The 15,953-nt window shown below is 41.4% G+C and overlaps 1 protein-coding gene and 1 long non-coding RNA gene across 2 annotated transcripts in view; both read left to right on the top strand.

Moving 5' to 3' along the window:
• The window catches only part of LOC143357741 (MOXD1 homolog 1-like), a 28,345-nt gene extending 21,328 nt beyond the window's left edge, over positions 1-7,017 (top strand). Inside the window, exons 3-10 of the mRNA XM_076794355.1 lie at positions 1,662-1,835; positions 2,158-2,241; positions 4,270-4,459; positions 5,029-5,294; positions 5,369-5,787; positions 5,862-6,061; positions 6,164-6,294; positions 6,549-7,017. Of these exons, the coding sequence (XP_076650470.1) occupies positions 1,662-1,835; positions 2,158-2,241; positions 4,270-4,459; positions 5,029-5,294; positions 5,369-5,787; positions 5,862-6,061; positions 6,164-6,294; positions 6,549-6,707 (1,623 nt within the window). The 3' untranslated portion in view covers positions 6,708-7,017. The remainder of the gene's footprint in view (positions 1-1,661; positions 1,836-2,157; positions 2,242-4,269; positions 4,460-5,028; positions 5,295-5,368; positions 5,788-5,861; positions 6,062-6,163; positions 6,295-6,548) is intronic.
• The window catches only part of LOC143354886 (uncharacterized), a 199,089-nt gene extending 183,791 nt beyond the window's left edge, over positions 1-15,298 (top strand). The window contains exon 3 of the long non-coding RNA XR_013082402.1: positions 15,120-15,298. This is a non-coding gene — a long non-coding RNA (uncharacterized LOC143354886). The remainder of the gene's footprint in view (positions 1-15,119) is intronic.
• Positions 15,299-15,953: the final 655 nt, after the last annotated feature.

Here is a 15,953-nt window from a genome sequence, read left to right as displayed (position 1 = left end):
TTTATGGTAACGGATATTCTGTCACAATATGTTCGCTTTTAGCAGATTATTATCTCTTAAAAAGGGCATTTAATGATAAGGGCTTTAACCCTTTGCCCTACAATATCGAGGCAGACGAAATAAACGGAAAAAAAAGAAAATAACGAAAACGAAATAAAATTGTATTTTGTTATAGTTGATATATCCTTTGGAGAAAACATAGCCATACAATAAATATAAACTATCTTTTCTTTTTGTATGAAATTCTGAACGATGAAGAATTTCGAATCATTATAACTACAGAATAAATAGTAGTGCAAGGGATTAATGATATTTTCAATGTCCTTTAATTGTACTTGTTAAAAAAGACAAGATCCTAGATTAAAGATAAGGTACTTTTTTGAAGTAAGGCCACTTAGGTCAAAACGAGGTACAAGATCAAGTTAACAGTCGAAAAAATGCGTCGGGAAACTTTTCCAAAATGCACTCGACTTTAAGAGGAACCTCTGAGTCAGTTTTAAAACGTATCCTCGTAGGGACTTTTTAACGTTCGAGGGCTTGAAATAAAGTTGGAAGATCAAGCTTTGTAATAGATGCATTTTGGTTAAGAAAAATTCGAACTCGTGTCGATTAGTCGATAAATTGTTGGTCAGACAAAATTCATACAAAGGGGATTTTCAGAACCTATTTGAAAATTTATTCTCGAATGAACTTTTTAACGTTCGAGGGCTTAAATTACGGGTGAAAGGTCGTACTATACATCATGAAGTCGAACCACTCCTATTTTCTCTTGTGAAACGATAATACAAATTATAAATCTCTGAAACCAGTCTTACAAAACTCCTGGACATTCCTTCGCCCTGTTGATATCCCAAAGTAAAAATATTTCGTATCATTCCCACCATCGCATCGTCGACTTCCTCTTAACACTAAACCCACCGTCTTATAAAAATGACGAGGTTGAATTTATTTGGATTTTGTGCGGTTCGTATTACAGTACATACTCTGCTAAATATATGTATTCTCCCAGGAAAGCATCATTATAATTTTAGTGATTGTAAAATAAAAAATCCGGAACCGGTCATTTTGACCGGCGGTGGTAGGTTTAGTGTTAAAATAAATTTTGCCAATCTTTTAAAGAATCCCCTGAAAGAAGTCCGAAGGATTTCGACGAGAGTAGCCGGTTAACAAGCCTCCGTCCCTCGCTGCGCGGACATAAAGAGAAGCATATTCGGCGCAGTGGGCGACGATCGTAATTCCTAACCGGATAATTAGAAGTCGCAAAAAATCGAATTGTCCGATATCGGATTCGAACAACCGAGGGGCAAGAGGGGGCAGGTGCCGGATCCTGGGAATCCTCGAGGACGGGGGCCGCTGATTTATCGTGCAGCTTCGGAAGCCCCGTAAAATTCGCGTAGAGGGTTCCGTTTCGATTTATGCCCGGCATCGCGGAGAGACTGCCCGCGACTTTAAGAGGCCCTTAGGGCCCAGCTCGACCGAATTCCCGCGGCGATATTTAGGCGTTTAGCATGCGAGAGTGTCCACCCGGGATTCCCATCCGGCAGTTGCTTCTTCGGGCCTATTAAAATTCCCTCTAACGAACCTATTCCGCTCGGCTGAAAATACTCCGCGACCCGTAAAAACCGAGAAACCTAACCGGAAATATCGATCCGCCGTTCCAGGGAGACACCGTTCGAGTACTATGGGCGCTGCACCAAACTGACCCTGAACTTAACACCGCGATTTGGCCCGGGGACAAAAGGGGCGGCAAAGCTCTCAGACTGAGGACACCAGCCCCGCATTCACCCCCGCAACACACGCAGGACATCACGCACTGGGACGTCAAGTTGCATCAGGTATAGTGAAACTGTGCACGTTGCACTTTATTCGACACTTGCGGATATCGGTACACCATTTGGAAATAAAACGATTATATTTTAAAGTGACGGTTGTATTAACCCTCTGCACTCCGGAATTTTGTAAATGTCGAATCACACTCGACAAAGAAGTGCGGAGGGTTAATGAATAGATTGCGAATTTTTATGCAAAAGAATTTCTTAGGGAACATAAAGTGTTTGATAGCATAACGCGTATGATACAGTGGTTAACAGAATTCAATAATTGAAGCTCTAACTCCATGCATTTGAGATTGTTCATTGTTTGTTGTTGTATGCTTAGCCCCCAGTGTCGGATAACGCGGATACCACGTACTGGTGCAAAATCTTCAAGGCGCCCCATAAGGAGAAACACCATATGGTCGGGGTAAGTTAATTCGCACTCTATAAAATTTCTGTATGTACTGCTCATGATTATTCGAACAACGTTAAAAAATAAAACTTAAAGAGTGAGACCATTTCACATAGCGTGAGTCTATAGAGTTGTTTACAGTGTAGTAGACCTACAAATTTTTGTACTCGTTCAGCCGGTTTTATAAACATTTTTAATCCTCAGAAAGTGAACATTCGTAATGATTGTACCGCTGGTGGTAATGTTAGTTCCATTTAGATGACTGGTTGTCATTATTCTTTTGTTTTAAACACGTTGTTGACGGTACCTTATCTAGACTCTATTAAACTTTATGTGGCACTTGAACAGCCCTAAACCAGCTCAATAATATTTTACGACTTGCAGTTCACGACTTCTTTCGTAAATCATACTTCCTGGTAAAAAAACACATTCTACCACGCCGTCTAACTCGTCTCGCAACGATAAAATAGTGTTAATTAATATAATAATGAATCTTCTGCTCCAACAATAGCTTGCAACATTCTCGTTGTTCGAATAACTGTGAACAGTATTGTATAAGAATACATGCGAGCTTCGATCTTGGGAAACTAATTTACCGGAAGAAGAACCATTGATTTAACCCACTCAAACCTGACACTAATTCAATCAGAAGTTGACGGTATAAATATAATTGACGCTAGAACAACCGAGCACTGAAAGTATATTTGTGTTACCGCATTTATCAAGATACGATTATTCGTTCAAAATACGTACGAATAAATAACTATGTCTGCTAAATATCCACAAAACATCTTTAAAATCTCATCGATTGTAAAATGAAGAATCCGAAATTCGTAATTTGAACGAGTCTGGTCTGGTTAAGAACTGTACAGTAAATTCGCGATATATGTCTTGATGTCGTTTGGTCTCCAGGAGTCACTATTCTTTAATTCGTAAAAAAACCGAGGAGTGTAAAAAACATTCGTCCTACATTCTATTAGTCAAAGTCACAGCGGCAAATGCTGTCGACGAGACCGAGCTCTCTAGCTTCTTGGCCCCTCACGTGGTATACCCCGCGGTAGTGGGGAGAATTCCGCGACATTCATCATCCAGACCTCGGCGACATATATCGCGAATTCACTGTACTTGTATCGACTCGTCGACGAACTCCAACAAAACAAATTATTTCTATAGTATTGCTTATACTTTCTACTCGACGCCAAGCTAAATCAACAGCGCAAAACTCGAGCGAGCACGTCAATAATTATTTTTAATATACAGTAGTCTCCTGTATAACGCAACCAAAAAATGTTTAATAAAGATTATGTGCATCGTAATATGTGTATAATAAGATTATGTGTGTCTCGTTTGTGGTAGTAAGTGCACAGCCATTTTAAACAATTCTTTATACACTTACTGCCACGTGAAATACGTTTATACAGTGTTTTTAAACAGTCTTCTGATCGCATTATACCGTACTACTGTACCGTGTTTACCGTATATGGTATGGGTTAAAAATCGAAATTATAAAATTTGCATGACACATAGTTCTAAACGATCGCACGATCTGCGTAGACTCGCAAAGTCCACGGCGTAGCAACGAGAGCCCCCTATTCCAACAATCGGCAAGTAGTAAACAGAACCCTTTGTCTTCCACGTGGGAAGCTGAAGACCCCGTGTTCGCCGAATCGCGCTCGCGGATTGGTATTCCCTTGTACGTTTGGCGGGTACTCTCAAGCAGAAATACGCAGGAATGCCATAAGGCTGGGCCTGATTTCGTATGTGCTTCACGAATCACGGTCATCCATGCCGGACGTGGCACCGTGTGGACGGACGTCATTAGAATAAAGAAGGGCCGTCGGAATGACATCATTCCGCGTCCGAAACGTTCCCCGATTGTCAATGGACTCTTCTGTAAGGTATCTCCCGAGAGGAGGCAGCCGCCACCGAATCCTGTATTCCGTCGATGTTACCCGCAACATGATTCTTCCTCGAATTCGCGCGGCCTGAGAAGCCGAACCGAGAATCGAAACATGAGGCGTGAACGGTTTGCTTGTTTCACAGTACACGCCGCTGATCGAGAAGGCGAACGAGGATCTGGTACACCATATAATACTGTACGAGTGCGCCTCCACCTTGCCGATCCTCGGACAGCACGCCAGAATCGTCGGTGCACCGTGTTACAGCCCAACTATGCCTCGGGAATGGGAGTCCTGTCTGCAACCGGTGCTCGCCTGGGCCCGCGGCAGCTCAGGTATAATTAATTTTAATTTCTGTTTCGAATGAAGACTACCTGCGGTCGTAATTGCGATTAACCTCCCTGTGATCTGGACCATTTTTTATGGGACACATCGGTCTCTGGGCGCAGGTGGACAGTGATGAACTCGGAATTTTTAACACTTTGCCAGAATCGACTCTAGCGTACCTTCTGATAGATCAAATCGATCCATTTCCCCTGTGAAATGATTTGTCTGTGTACTGGAGAGCTGAATGGCAAAATTATATAAAACGGAACGTATTGTGTTTAGTAGACTTGTTTCATATTACAGTGTTTACTCGATCTATGTCCCAAACACGGGTCTAGTCAGGGACATATATCAGCCAGGAGATACTATAGAGTTCGTGGGATATACCCCGCGGCAGTGGGGATAGTTCTAGGATTTTTATCGGCTAGGCATCTGGGACATATATCGAGTAAACACTGTATTTCATAAATGAAATTAGACAGAGAAATAGTTATGCTTCAGTGTGTGACTTCGCAGACTTCGCAGTCGCGACCACGGAAACAAATTAGTCAAATTAACACGGTTCTTCGTCTTCCAGGAGAGTGGCTGCCGGAGCATGTCGGTATACCGATCGCAGAGCACAGCGAGGGCTCGTATTACATGTTAGAAGTGCACTATAACAACCCTGAAATGAAGAACGTGCTGGACAGCAGTGGAGTCAGGCTTCACTTGACTCCGAAACTTCGTTCCGAAGAAGCTGGCATTCTTGTGGCCGGAGTAGCCGTGAGTCCTCTTCATCTGATCCCTCCGAAGCAGAGAGAGTATGCTACCGCTGGATACTGCACACCTCATTGCACGAATACGGTAAAGAATTTCACCAATGACGAAAAATACAATTCTAAATAGAACGTTTAAGCTTAGAAAATATGTTTCCGCAGATGTTCCCCGAGACCGGAATAAACGTCGTATCGGTTGCTCTGCATTCTCATTTGGCTGGTCGACGTTTGAGTCTGAAGCACATTCGCCAAGGCAAGGAATTGCCTAGAATTGTCCAGGATAATCACTTCGACTTCGAGTACCAGCAGTCCCACACCCTGGGGAAGGAGGTGAAAGTCCTCCCAGGCGACGAATTAGTCGCCGAATGCGTTTATGGCACTCTGGATAGGACGAAGCCAACGTTAGGCGGCTACGCTGCGTCCCAGGAAATGTGTTTGGCCTTCGTGATGCACTATCCCAGGACACCTCTCGCGGCTTGCTACAGCATGACGCCTGTCAAGGACCTGTTCAAGACCCTCGGGGTCTACAGCTTCAAAGATGTCTCCATGGACCATTTGGAGAAGCTTTTCTTGACCACCAGGTAAGCGATTTGTTAATTAGGTTTTAGAAAAAAAAGAACAATTCGTAATTTTAATAACCGGCCGGTTTCTTCAGGACCGATGCCACGGCGATTCCTTACACTGGTCAGCAACATTTGCCTATATATCCTGCGACCAGGCCTGGCGAAGTTATCGACGAGGATCAGATCAAGGTAGCTAAGTCTGCTTTGAGAGCGATGAGGGACTACACGGTCGAGCAGGAGAACGATAACGTGTTCACGCGCCTCATTATCGAAGAACCTGAAGAATTCAAAGGTAAGTTGGACTTGCGAGTTACTTGCAGACCTGTGATAGATGATTCGTTGTGAATAGTATGTGTGATGATCAAAGTTTTCATTAATGTATTGGTCTTGACAGGTCGAACACTTGCCGAACATATATTGGCGTTACCCTGGACCGAGGAGCTTCTTTCAAGGTCCATCGAGAGGAGTCTGTATCACGGGAGACACATGACCTTCTGCAGGAAAAGGGACGACAAGTTAGCTCTGGTAAGTTGAATTGAAAATCTCTTTATTTGTCGCTATCAACAAAAATCCTGAATAACGATTCGAGTCTATTTTTTCACGGTGGAAAACGTGGTTAAAAAATTCATAAAAGTCAATATAACTTGAGGAATCGAGTAAAAGTAAACAAGACGTGTCAAAGACCTGCATAGAAGTTATTTATGTAAAACTGTGCGGTGTAAACAGTGATCCAGATGTGTTTTCTTTATAGTAGCCTTTATTTGTTGTTTCATTTGCAGCCCGCAGATATCCAGACATTCCCAAATTATACGGCCCTGCCGGAAGTTAACGAGACGACGTGCACCGAGATTGGGATCCCCTCAGGTGCGACGAGGGGGTCGATCGTAGATCTTGTCCCGTTCCTCGCGATCGTGATCGCCGCGATCATCGGTTCCTGAAGTCCAGCAATTTTCTTCAGACACGAATCTGCGGCGGCGTTCTCGATCGAAAGCGTTCTGAACATTTGTACATTATTTCTTGAACATATCCGTCTTACTGCGGCTTGTTTGAAACAGGCTGAGAATGTATGAGGCGAGTCGAATTTGATCCATGCGTGAACGGGAGAACGGCAGAATTTTCGAAAAATTTTGGCGACCCGTGCACGGTTTATATACAGATGCATAGATAATATAATATAATATAATGTAAATAACGTATTTATAAGGTGTACGCGATACCTTCCTCCTCCGTATTTTATATGGATTTTGTATAAAAAAATAAAAAAATTTTGTAAAAAGTTTGAAAGAAATACTTGGTCGAGTTGATATCATTTGTTTGTAACCACCTTGCCGTGTTGATTCAAAGTTTTCGCTGAGATTGTTTATTTGTTTCGGAGTTCTACGAGTTTAAAATCCTAATGAAAAAATTGTTTAGACCCGTTCCATATTCTTCCACCATAAAAGTGTACTAAAAATTATGTATATAGTACGTATCGTAAATGTAAACGGATGGAGGATCGAGCATTATTAGCAATTTATGCTTTTATGTTTTTAATCAGAACACTATTGTTAATACGAATGAGTTTTAGAGCTTATCCCAATCAAAATGAGTCCAAACACGACATCATTTGGACTGTCTTTAATGAAATTGTAATTTTTATCGTAACATTACGTATCAATGAAACTTGTTCGATTACATTCGAATTTGACCACATTTTAATCAGAAAAATCCCCTCCATTCGCTCGTCACAATTTTATGAGGATATATTGATAAATCTAAAAGTTTAAACTTTCATTCGTGCGCGATTCTCCATCCGCTTACATTGTATGTTGTTTGTCGTCGATGGGTCTTTGAATCTCGGTGCTCGGTAAAAGTAATTCGAAGCTTTATTCGAATAGAAAATACAGATAAAAGATGAAAAAATTATTCGAAGTTTGAATAAATCCGCTTCGAATAAAAAAAATTATCTTTTTTCGTCGGATAAATTCTTGTCGAATAAAATTATTTATTCGATACTCGTCCGTTCGATATGGGTCCGTGAGGATTCACCTTCTCACCGATGAGAATTTCCTTAGTGGTCTTCTGCACCGACGAAATACCGTCGTTGGCCTTCTGTTTCTTACTCTAGCCAAAATCTATCCTCTCTAGGATAGAAGACCTTGCGGTAGAAGACAACCGCATTTTTCGAGCTAAACATTCTCCCGTAAGGCTGGCAGTCTTTATATATATATCTCGTCGGTGGCTCAGTTCTGTTCCCCGCTAGAAGCTGCTCGGTTCTGTTCCCAATCATGATTGCAACGTGACGATTTCCAGGAAAACCGCTGGCCTCTCATATCGAGAGCCAACACGATCTCGCTCTTACTTACAGCCGCTGCGCTCCCCTGCTTACCCACAGTCGCTACGCTTACCTACAGCCGACGCGCTCTTATCTACCGTCTCCGCGCTCTTACCTGTAGCCGCTGCGCTCTCACCCTTACCTACAGCCGTCGCGCTCCCCTGTTGACCCACTGTCGCTAGGCTTACCTACAGCCGACGCACTCTTACCTGCCGTCGCCCATGTTTTGCACATGCTATGGGCATGTTTTGGGCATGTTTTGCGGATGTTCTGAACAAATGTTGCGCGGGTTTTGCGCATGTTTTGGGCAGGTATTGGGAAGGATTTGCGCATATATTCCGCACGGTAAGCCAGTAGTCAGACATAAAATCAGTAGTATAGCTCAGCCTGTAGTCAGACATAAAATCAGCGGTATAGGCCAGTCTGTAGTCAGACATAAAATCAGTAGTATAGATCAACCACGGATCAGATATAAAATCAGTAGTATAGGTCAGCCACATATCAGTCAAGGATTCAAGTAGCAAAAGTCAACGACAAGTCAGACGAATTTCAGTAGTACGCATTTGACAAAAACGATAGTTGACTTGCCAAAAGCAAGCCCAGAACATTCGCAAAACACGCGCCAAATATGTTCAGAACACCCGCAAACCATGCGCAAAACACCCGCAAAACATGCGCAAAACACTTGCAGAACATGGCCAAAACATGCCCAAAACATGCGCAAAATATGTTCAGAACATCTGCAAAACATGCCCAAAACATGTCCATAACACGTGCAAAACTAGCGAGAAATGCCCTCAAAACATGCCCAAAACATTTCCAAAAGATGCCCAAAACATGCCAATAGCATTTACAAAACTTGCGCAAAACAACCGCAAAACATGCGGAAACCTTTTTGCAAAACATGCTCATAACATGCCCAGAACGTGCGCAAATGACGCGCAAAATATGATTAGAACACCCGCAAACCATGCGCAATACACCCTCAAAACATGCGCAAAACAATTGCAGAACATGCTCAAAACATGCCCAAAACATTTCCAAAAGATGCCCAAAACATGCGCAAAATATGTTCAGAACATCTGCAAAACATGCCCAAAACATGCCCATAACACGTGCAAAACTAGCGAGAAATGCCCTCAAAACATGCCCAAAACATTTCCAAAAGATGCCCAAAACATGCCCAAAACATGCCAATAGCATTTACAAAACTTGCGCAAAACAACCGCAAAACATGCGGAAACCTTTTTGCAAAACATGCTCATAACATGCCCAGAACGTGCGCAAATGACGCGCAAAATATGATTAGAACACCCGCAAACCATGCGCAATACACCCTCAAAACATGCGCAAAACACGCGCAAAATATGTTCGGAACACCCGCAAAACTTGCCCAAAACATGCCCTTAGCATGTGCAAAACATGGGCGACGGCAGGTAAGAGCGCGTCGGCTGTAGGTAAGCGCAGGGACTGTAGGTAAGCAGGGCAGTGCGGCGACTGTTGGTAAGGAAGAGACCACAGCGGCTATAGGCACCGACGAGATATTTAGAAAGACTGCCAGCCTTACGGGAGAATGTGTCGCTCGAAAAATACAGTGTTTTCTACCGCCCTCTAGGATAGATTTTGGCTGGAGTAAGAAACAGAAGGCCAACGACGCTATCTCGTCGGTGCAGAAGACCACTAAGGAAATTCTCGTCACTGAGAAGGTGAATCATCACGTAACCATATCGATTATCAAATGTTACATTCCTCGACGAAAGTATTCGAATTAAACAGACATTTTTTTTAGTGTTGCTTTTTAAAATTTAAAATATTGAAAGTAAAACTAATATCAAGGACGAATAAACTACGTGTATTTATTGCCTATGTCACAGACGTTTCTTCCGTAGTTCACGAGCAAATGTTCTATTTAGGTAGCGAACGCGGCATGTGTAGCGATATTGGTATTTGAGATCAGTGATAGTTTCAATTTCTTAGTTCCACAACCGACGAGAGTATCTCGACATTGGGGCCGTTACCGACCGCTCCCAGCACTCCCCTGGGACCCACTTTGAGACTCGCAGTTTAACACGGAGGCTGGCAGTCTTTCTAAATATCGTCGGTGACCCGAGCGTGAGCACTCTCGTATCCTCTCCGCGAGTCGGTATTTCATATCATTGGGTGATTGGTCTACTCCTATACCTCCTTTGTGGTGATACTGCGTCTCTGCCGATACATTTTAACTTCTCGGTTGCGTTAGTTCAAAAATACGTGGATAGATGTTGCTACACATTTCTATTTATGGGGGTATTCTCCTGTGGACATCACCTTGTATCAATATTCACGAATTAATTTCAAAGTGATGGTGCATCAAATGTTATAAAATTTCTTTTTAGTTTACTTAGTCCCTTTTTTGTCATATAAAGCAATTTTTTGTATGCCATGATATGTAAAATACCCTGTATAGTCTTATAGTATTGTTCCGATTGTATGTGTACAAGCTGATCTTTCAATTTGTCAGCGAAACCGTGACAAAAACATTGGTGTTATACAATGGTAGTTGACGGTTAGTAGATCATGTTATTTGAAAACCGTGTTGTGTAGAAGAGAATTTATTATATTTGGTATTACAGTGTCAGCGTCCCGACCTCAACGTCGGAAAATGAAAAAAATTTCCACCTTCAAGGAGTGTCGCAGGCAAAGTCAAGCGAATCTATGCGAATACGATCGCTCTGACAACTTCATAAATTTGCGGTAACTCATGGCGAATCCCTTTTCTTCCTACGGTTCACATCGAGAGGTGGTGCCGGAACGTTTTCTTGGCATTTCTTACCGAAGGGTGCGGCGTATTACACGTATGTGTCCAAGGAGACACACGAACACCGATAAATACGTTCACTGGCGCGGCGAAAGGAAATTTTTGAGATTCCTAGCGATCGCCGGGCGGTAGATATAGGATAATTTTGAAATCTACTGTTTGGAAGTCATTAAATCGCTCTTTACATGTCTCCTGAGCGTTTTAACCACTCGCCCTATGGATTTATTTTACAGCTATAGTGATTAAAACATCTTTGTCATTTATGTTGTCTTATAAATAAAAGACAATTGTTATCTATTATGTATCGACATTTTCTCTAATGACTAAACATCAATAACAGATTTTGTGTTCAAAATCTTCTATAAGGCATTCTACAAACAATCTAAAAAGTATTTAGTTTTAGTGCTCCACAGACCTAGTGTTAACATTGTCTAGACGAAATTGAAGGAACCGTATTAGTCTCTGTAATTCGAATGTTTACAAGTTCGCGTATAAAAGTTCGTTCTCGTCCGATCGAGAAAATATGGGGAAGTCGTGAAGCTGGGAAACGAAGGATTTTTACGGCTTCCATATGTACACGACGAATTGGCAAAAAACGTTAAGGTGTCCGCTTAACACCGGTTAAATTGAATTACACATCGACGCTGAGAGACGAATGTCCCGGATTGAAAAGACTTTGCGATCGTTTTCGAAGAGCCATTGCTTCAAATGAAAAGTTATGTCCCCGGCAGAAACGGGCTGCTGTTCCATTCCAGCCCAGATAGAAGTTTGTCAACGTCCGTCCTAAAACGAATACTAAATCTCGATAGATTTTATTGCGTGCTGCTAGTCCAACTTTAAATTTGGTACATATACACACTGCTTCGACTGCAATGTGCAACGAACTATCCAAGATATTACCACTTGTAATCTTTATTCTATACGAATAATAACAGAAACGTGAACGTGATAGTAGGATAGTAGGAAAAATTTAAGCGTGACAAGTAGGTCAAAATATTATACCGATAACAAAGTTCCATTGATGGAAAGTTAAGAATATAACTAAAAATTTTGGATTCCTCTCAATTTTCTTTGATACCTACTTCAATTATGACAACAGTAGATTATCATAAAACATACGTGTTTAATGCATTTGCAATTGTTCAATTACGCCTCAAATTCTACACTACTAACACATAATGCAAAGAGACGTGAATCTGACCTTCATTCAGCACTGGTATGTACCTGACAACTATGGATTTTATGCATTTATAACAAAAACTAGTAGGTGTAATTTAAAGCAGTAACAAAAATCAAAAGAATTTAAAGATGCTATTATATTGTTATTCAGGTGAAATGTTTTCATTTTGCGTAAAGATCCGTTGTTTACGATAACGCAATAAATATTAGGGGTCTGTGACATCTTCTATATAGGGGAACATGAGTGTTCAAGTATTAAAACAGTTACTTATTGCAGTACTAGTGTTGCATATGGATCCTTTTATATTGTGCTATTTACACGTGAGACGTGTTAGGTAGTACAACCTTCAGACAGTAGAGGTTCGGATAATCGAGGTAAGGGTAGTCACGTGACTTTTGCAAAGCCAGCAGGTCGGTAACTGCTGTATAATTTCCGTTCACAGCCTTCAGCCACTGACTTAAGATCTGTCTTGATCTTGATCCGACGGGTCTTAAGTCTTTGACTAAACTTGTCACATTTTTTGCTCTGTATTATCGATATTATGAATTCTGCCACCAGAAACGTGCTTCAAGTGTTTGGCTTTATTTCGCAGAGAATCAAGACAAAATATTGCTCAATTTGTAGCTGGAGATATTTTCTAGCGCGCACTACTCTCGATTTCATCCAGAAAACTCATCCAATGGCATAAAAATGCTTGGATTCCACGGCATGCACATCGTCAATTTTTGCCCTACTTCTACCGCTTATATTACCAAATATCTGCATAATCTCGTCAGCTCATGATCAGCGCGCGCTGGATTGAATCTTCCTCTTTCGAATGAGCCCTTTCCCAGCGAAAACTATTTTTCGCTAATTTTTGTCGGTAACGTGGTCACTCTACCTTATCACGAATTTATCGTTTTTACAATATATTAAAATAAATGTTACTGCAGGATGTAAAATTGTCTGAAGAAAGATAAAATAACAAGTGTCCCTTTGCCACCACGTTTTAATTACGATTACAGGAGAAATATTTTCACTTGTGGAATTACAGCTTACATTCCTGGAGATCTCTTTAATTGTACCACTGCTCCTTTCTGTGTTCCATGACGCACGGTGTCCACGTGTTTGTGCAGGTACGAACCAACACGTGCACGAACAGATAACGCTTAGGTGCACCCCGGTGCACGAACAATATAGATTCGCTCACCACAGTCGCACAGGGGCGGGAGGATGGGGGCTGGGGGCGAGAATGGCGAACACCGTGCCTCCGGGCTTTGTGCGAACTGAGATCGCGTAGATGGAACATTGAGCCGACAATATGTCTGCTAAACCTTATGTAACGCGATCTCCTTGTCCCTATCTCGGTATAAGCGTGTGCGCGATCCTACGTACAGACCGGAAGCTAATTGCAGGTATTCCCTCTTGCGGACACCTTTCCTGCGACTTTTGGAACCAATAGCGATATAATGATTCGGGGAAAGATGTTTAGGGTTCTCTACTAAATTTATAAAAAATGTTTACATTTCTACCAAATCGATGGATTTTATACTATGAAGAAAATGTAGATGTAAATATCTTGAGATACAATAGTCGTATAGTTATTGCGGTCGATGATTTTCTCTTTTTTATACACTAAAAGAATACGAAAAATTAACCTTCCCGCTGCATGTGCCGATTAAAATATTACAACTTTGCCCCGAGTTCTTTTTCCATAAAATCATTAACAACCGAGATATTTAAGTGCTCCCCATTTAATTGCTCTACCCTGTATTAATCAATCACGAAACGATCGCTTTAATTATGATTTCTCGTACCGTTGTATTATAGTAATATCTCCGTAACTGTCGCATCGACGTGCTTCGTACTATGTCGAACATAGAAATTTTGATGAAATTTTAATCGCTTACCGCACAAGTAATTATAATCGAAATTATATCGTATTCGGTGTCATCCTAATTAGAAAAAACGAGACGAATACAATGGTAAAAGTATCATAAAAAGAAAAAATAAGAAATTAGAAAAATTGCAATACGTTGCTTGCATTAGTGCGAGTCTCATCGATACTCGACCCGTCGCTGGCTCGGTCCTAGACCGTGTTTACTGCTTGACAGGTTCCAAGGGGGATTCCCCCACAGTGGTTCGGATAACATTTGGACAGTTACGGTGGTACCTTTGCGACAGTTACGGAAATATTATTGTAATCTCGAATTGCGAAGAACTTGTATTATTATATATATATATATATATATATATATATATATATATATATATATATATATATATATATAGATAAAAGATACTTACGCGGATCCCATTTACATGATCGTGTCTGCATACTGCCAGAATATGTTACTAATTTCAAGTGCTCCGATGAGTATATCTGCGAACGTGAGCTTATTAATTTCAGAAATTTGATCTCGTGTACCAACAAGCCAGCTGATGAGCCCTTAACATTTCAAATCGATTTAACGTCCCTTCTGAAGTGAAACCGCCGCGCCAGTTCCCAACGTTTCCCGAGGATTTATTATGCCAAACGCAGTTTAACTTGGGCGATTTCAATAATTTAGGAGGATTCCAGCCAACCAGATTGAGGTTCACGCTGATGATTTTCTTCCTCTTTTGCAGATACTCCCGCGCACTAGAGGCTCCGGTAATATCCGAATTTCCGGGTAATCCCACTAACCTTCTCCGAAGCGTGCAGGAAATAAAGATACACCTGGTTTTATCATTGATCTCGACAAATTATATCGGCATCATACTTTGTTTCTTACTATATTATTAACAAAAATGTTTATATCAGAAACGGTTGACCTTTCGACCTATGTTTACTAAGGCTTTTTTACTCAGCACAGAGTGTTCTGTATACCGTATAAATATCGAATGGATTTTTTAACACTCTGTATACAGGGGAGAAAATTTAAGGGGTGGTGCTCCAAGACAATATAAGACGAAAATGAAGAATAAAAAAATTGCGATATCGACTTTTCATTTTTCAGTTATCAATTAAAATCTGCCTGAAATGCGGCAATCCAACCAACAGACGTGTACGTTGCTTACAGCCTAGAGGCGCGCGACAGTCACTATTGGATAATTCCACACGCATTTTCGGTTCTAGCCGAATTATTGGCTAAAGTGTGTGACGTCAAAGCCTAACCATTGGGCGCGAGCGAGGACCCCCTTTGATACGCGATTGTCACGCGCCTTTATGGTGTAAGCAACGTACACCTCTGTTGGTTGGGTTGCCGCATTACAGGCGGATTTTAAATCGATAATAACTAAAAAATGATGCCGAAATCGGAATTTTTTTACTCTTCACTTTTGTGTTATATTGTCATGGAGAACCACCCCTTAAATTTTCTCCCACCTGTAGTCGAACACCGTGCATACTTAGCTTTGCATATATGTATACTATGGCGGACTTCCCTGATAGGTTGGCAGATACCTCTGCGCATCACAGCAAAATAGACGGTGGATAAAGTGACAGCGATGCGCACGGCACATTACAGACACCCGAGTGCGTACATTCGGAGCGTTGGACTCTCGATGTATTTACTAAGGTTTCGCATAGGGTATTCCTCTTCGGAGCTTGCTTCGCTGACGTATGATAATCGCACAAAGGAAACCCCAGGTCGTAGCGGCGCAACGATTATTAATAATGACTCTGTTCGTACTGACGTACGTGCACGACACCAATCCCGGCGACAAAACACGCATAGTTACATTATATTACTATCACGACAAATTCTTGGTCTTCAAGTACAATTACAATTTCCATTAATTCGATTTGTTCTCGTAGAGATTTTATAATTGGACGTAGAACGGGCAATCAGTTAGCCAAACGTGATGGAAATCTACAAGTAATTTTTAAGGAAATGTAACTTTCAAGAAAATGTAATCTTTAAGGGCCCGGT

The sequence above is a fragment of the Halictus rubicundus genome, chromosome 1, assembly GCF_050948215.1.
Source record: "Halictus rubicundus isolate RS-2024b chromosome 1, iyHalRubi1_principal, whole genome shotgun sequence".
Taxonomy (NCBI): Eukaryota; Metazoa; Arthropoda; class Insecta; order Hymenoptera; family Halictidae; genus Halictus; species Halictus rubicundus.
The sequence above is the reverse complement of the archived record's forward strand: the minus strand, read 5'-3'. Positions and strand labels throughout refer to the sequence as shown.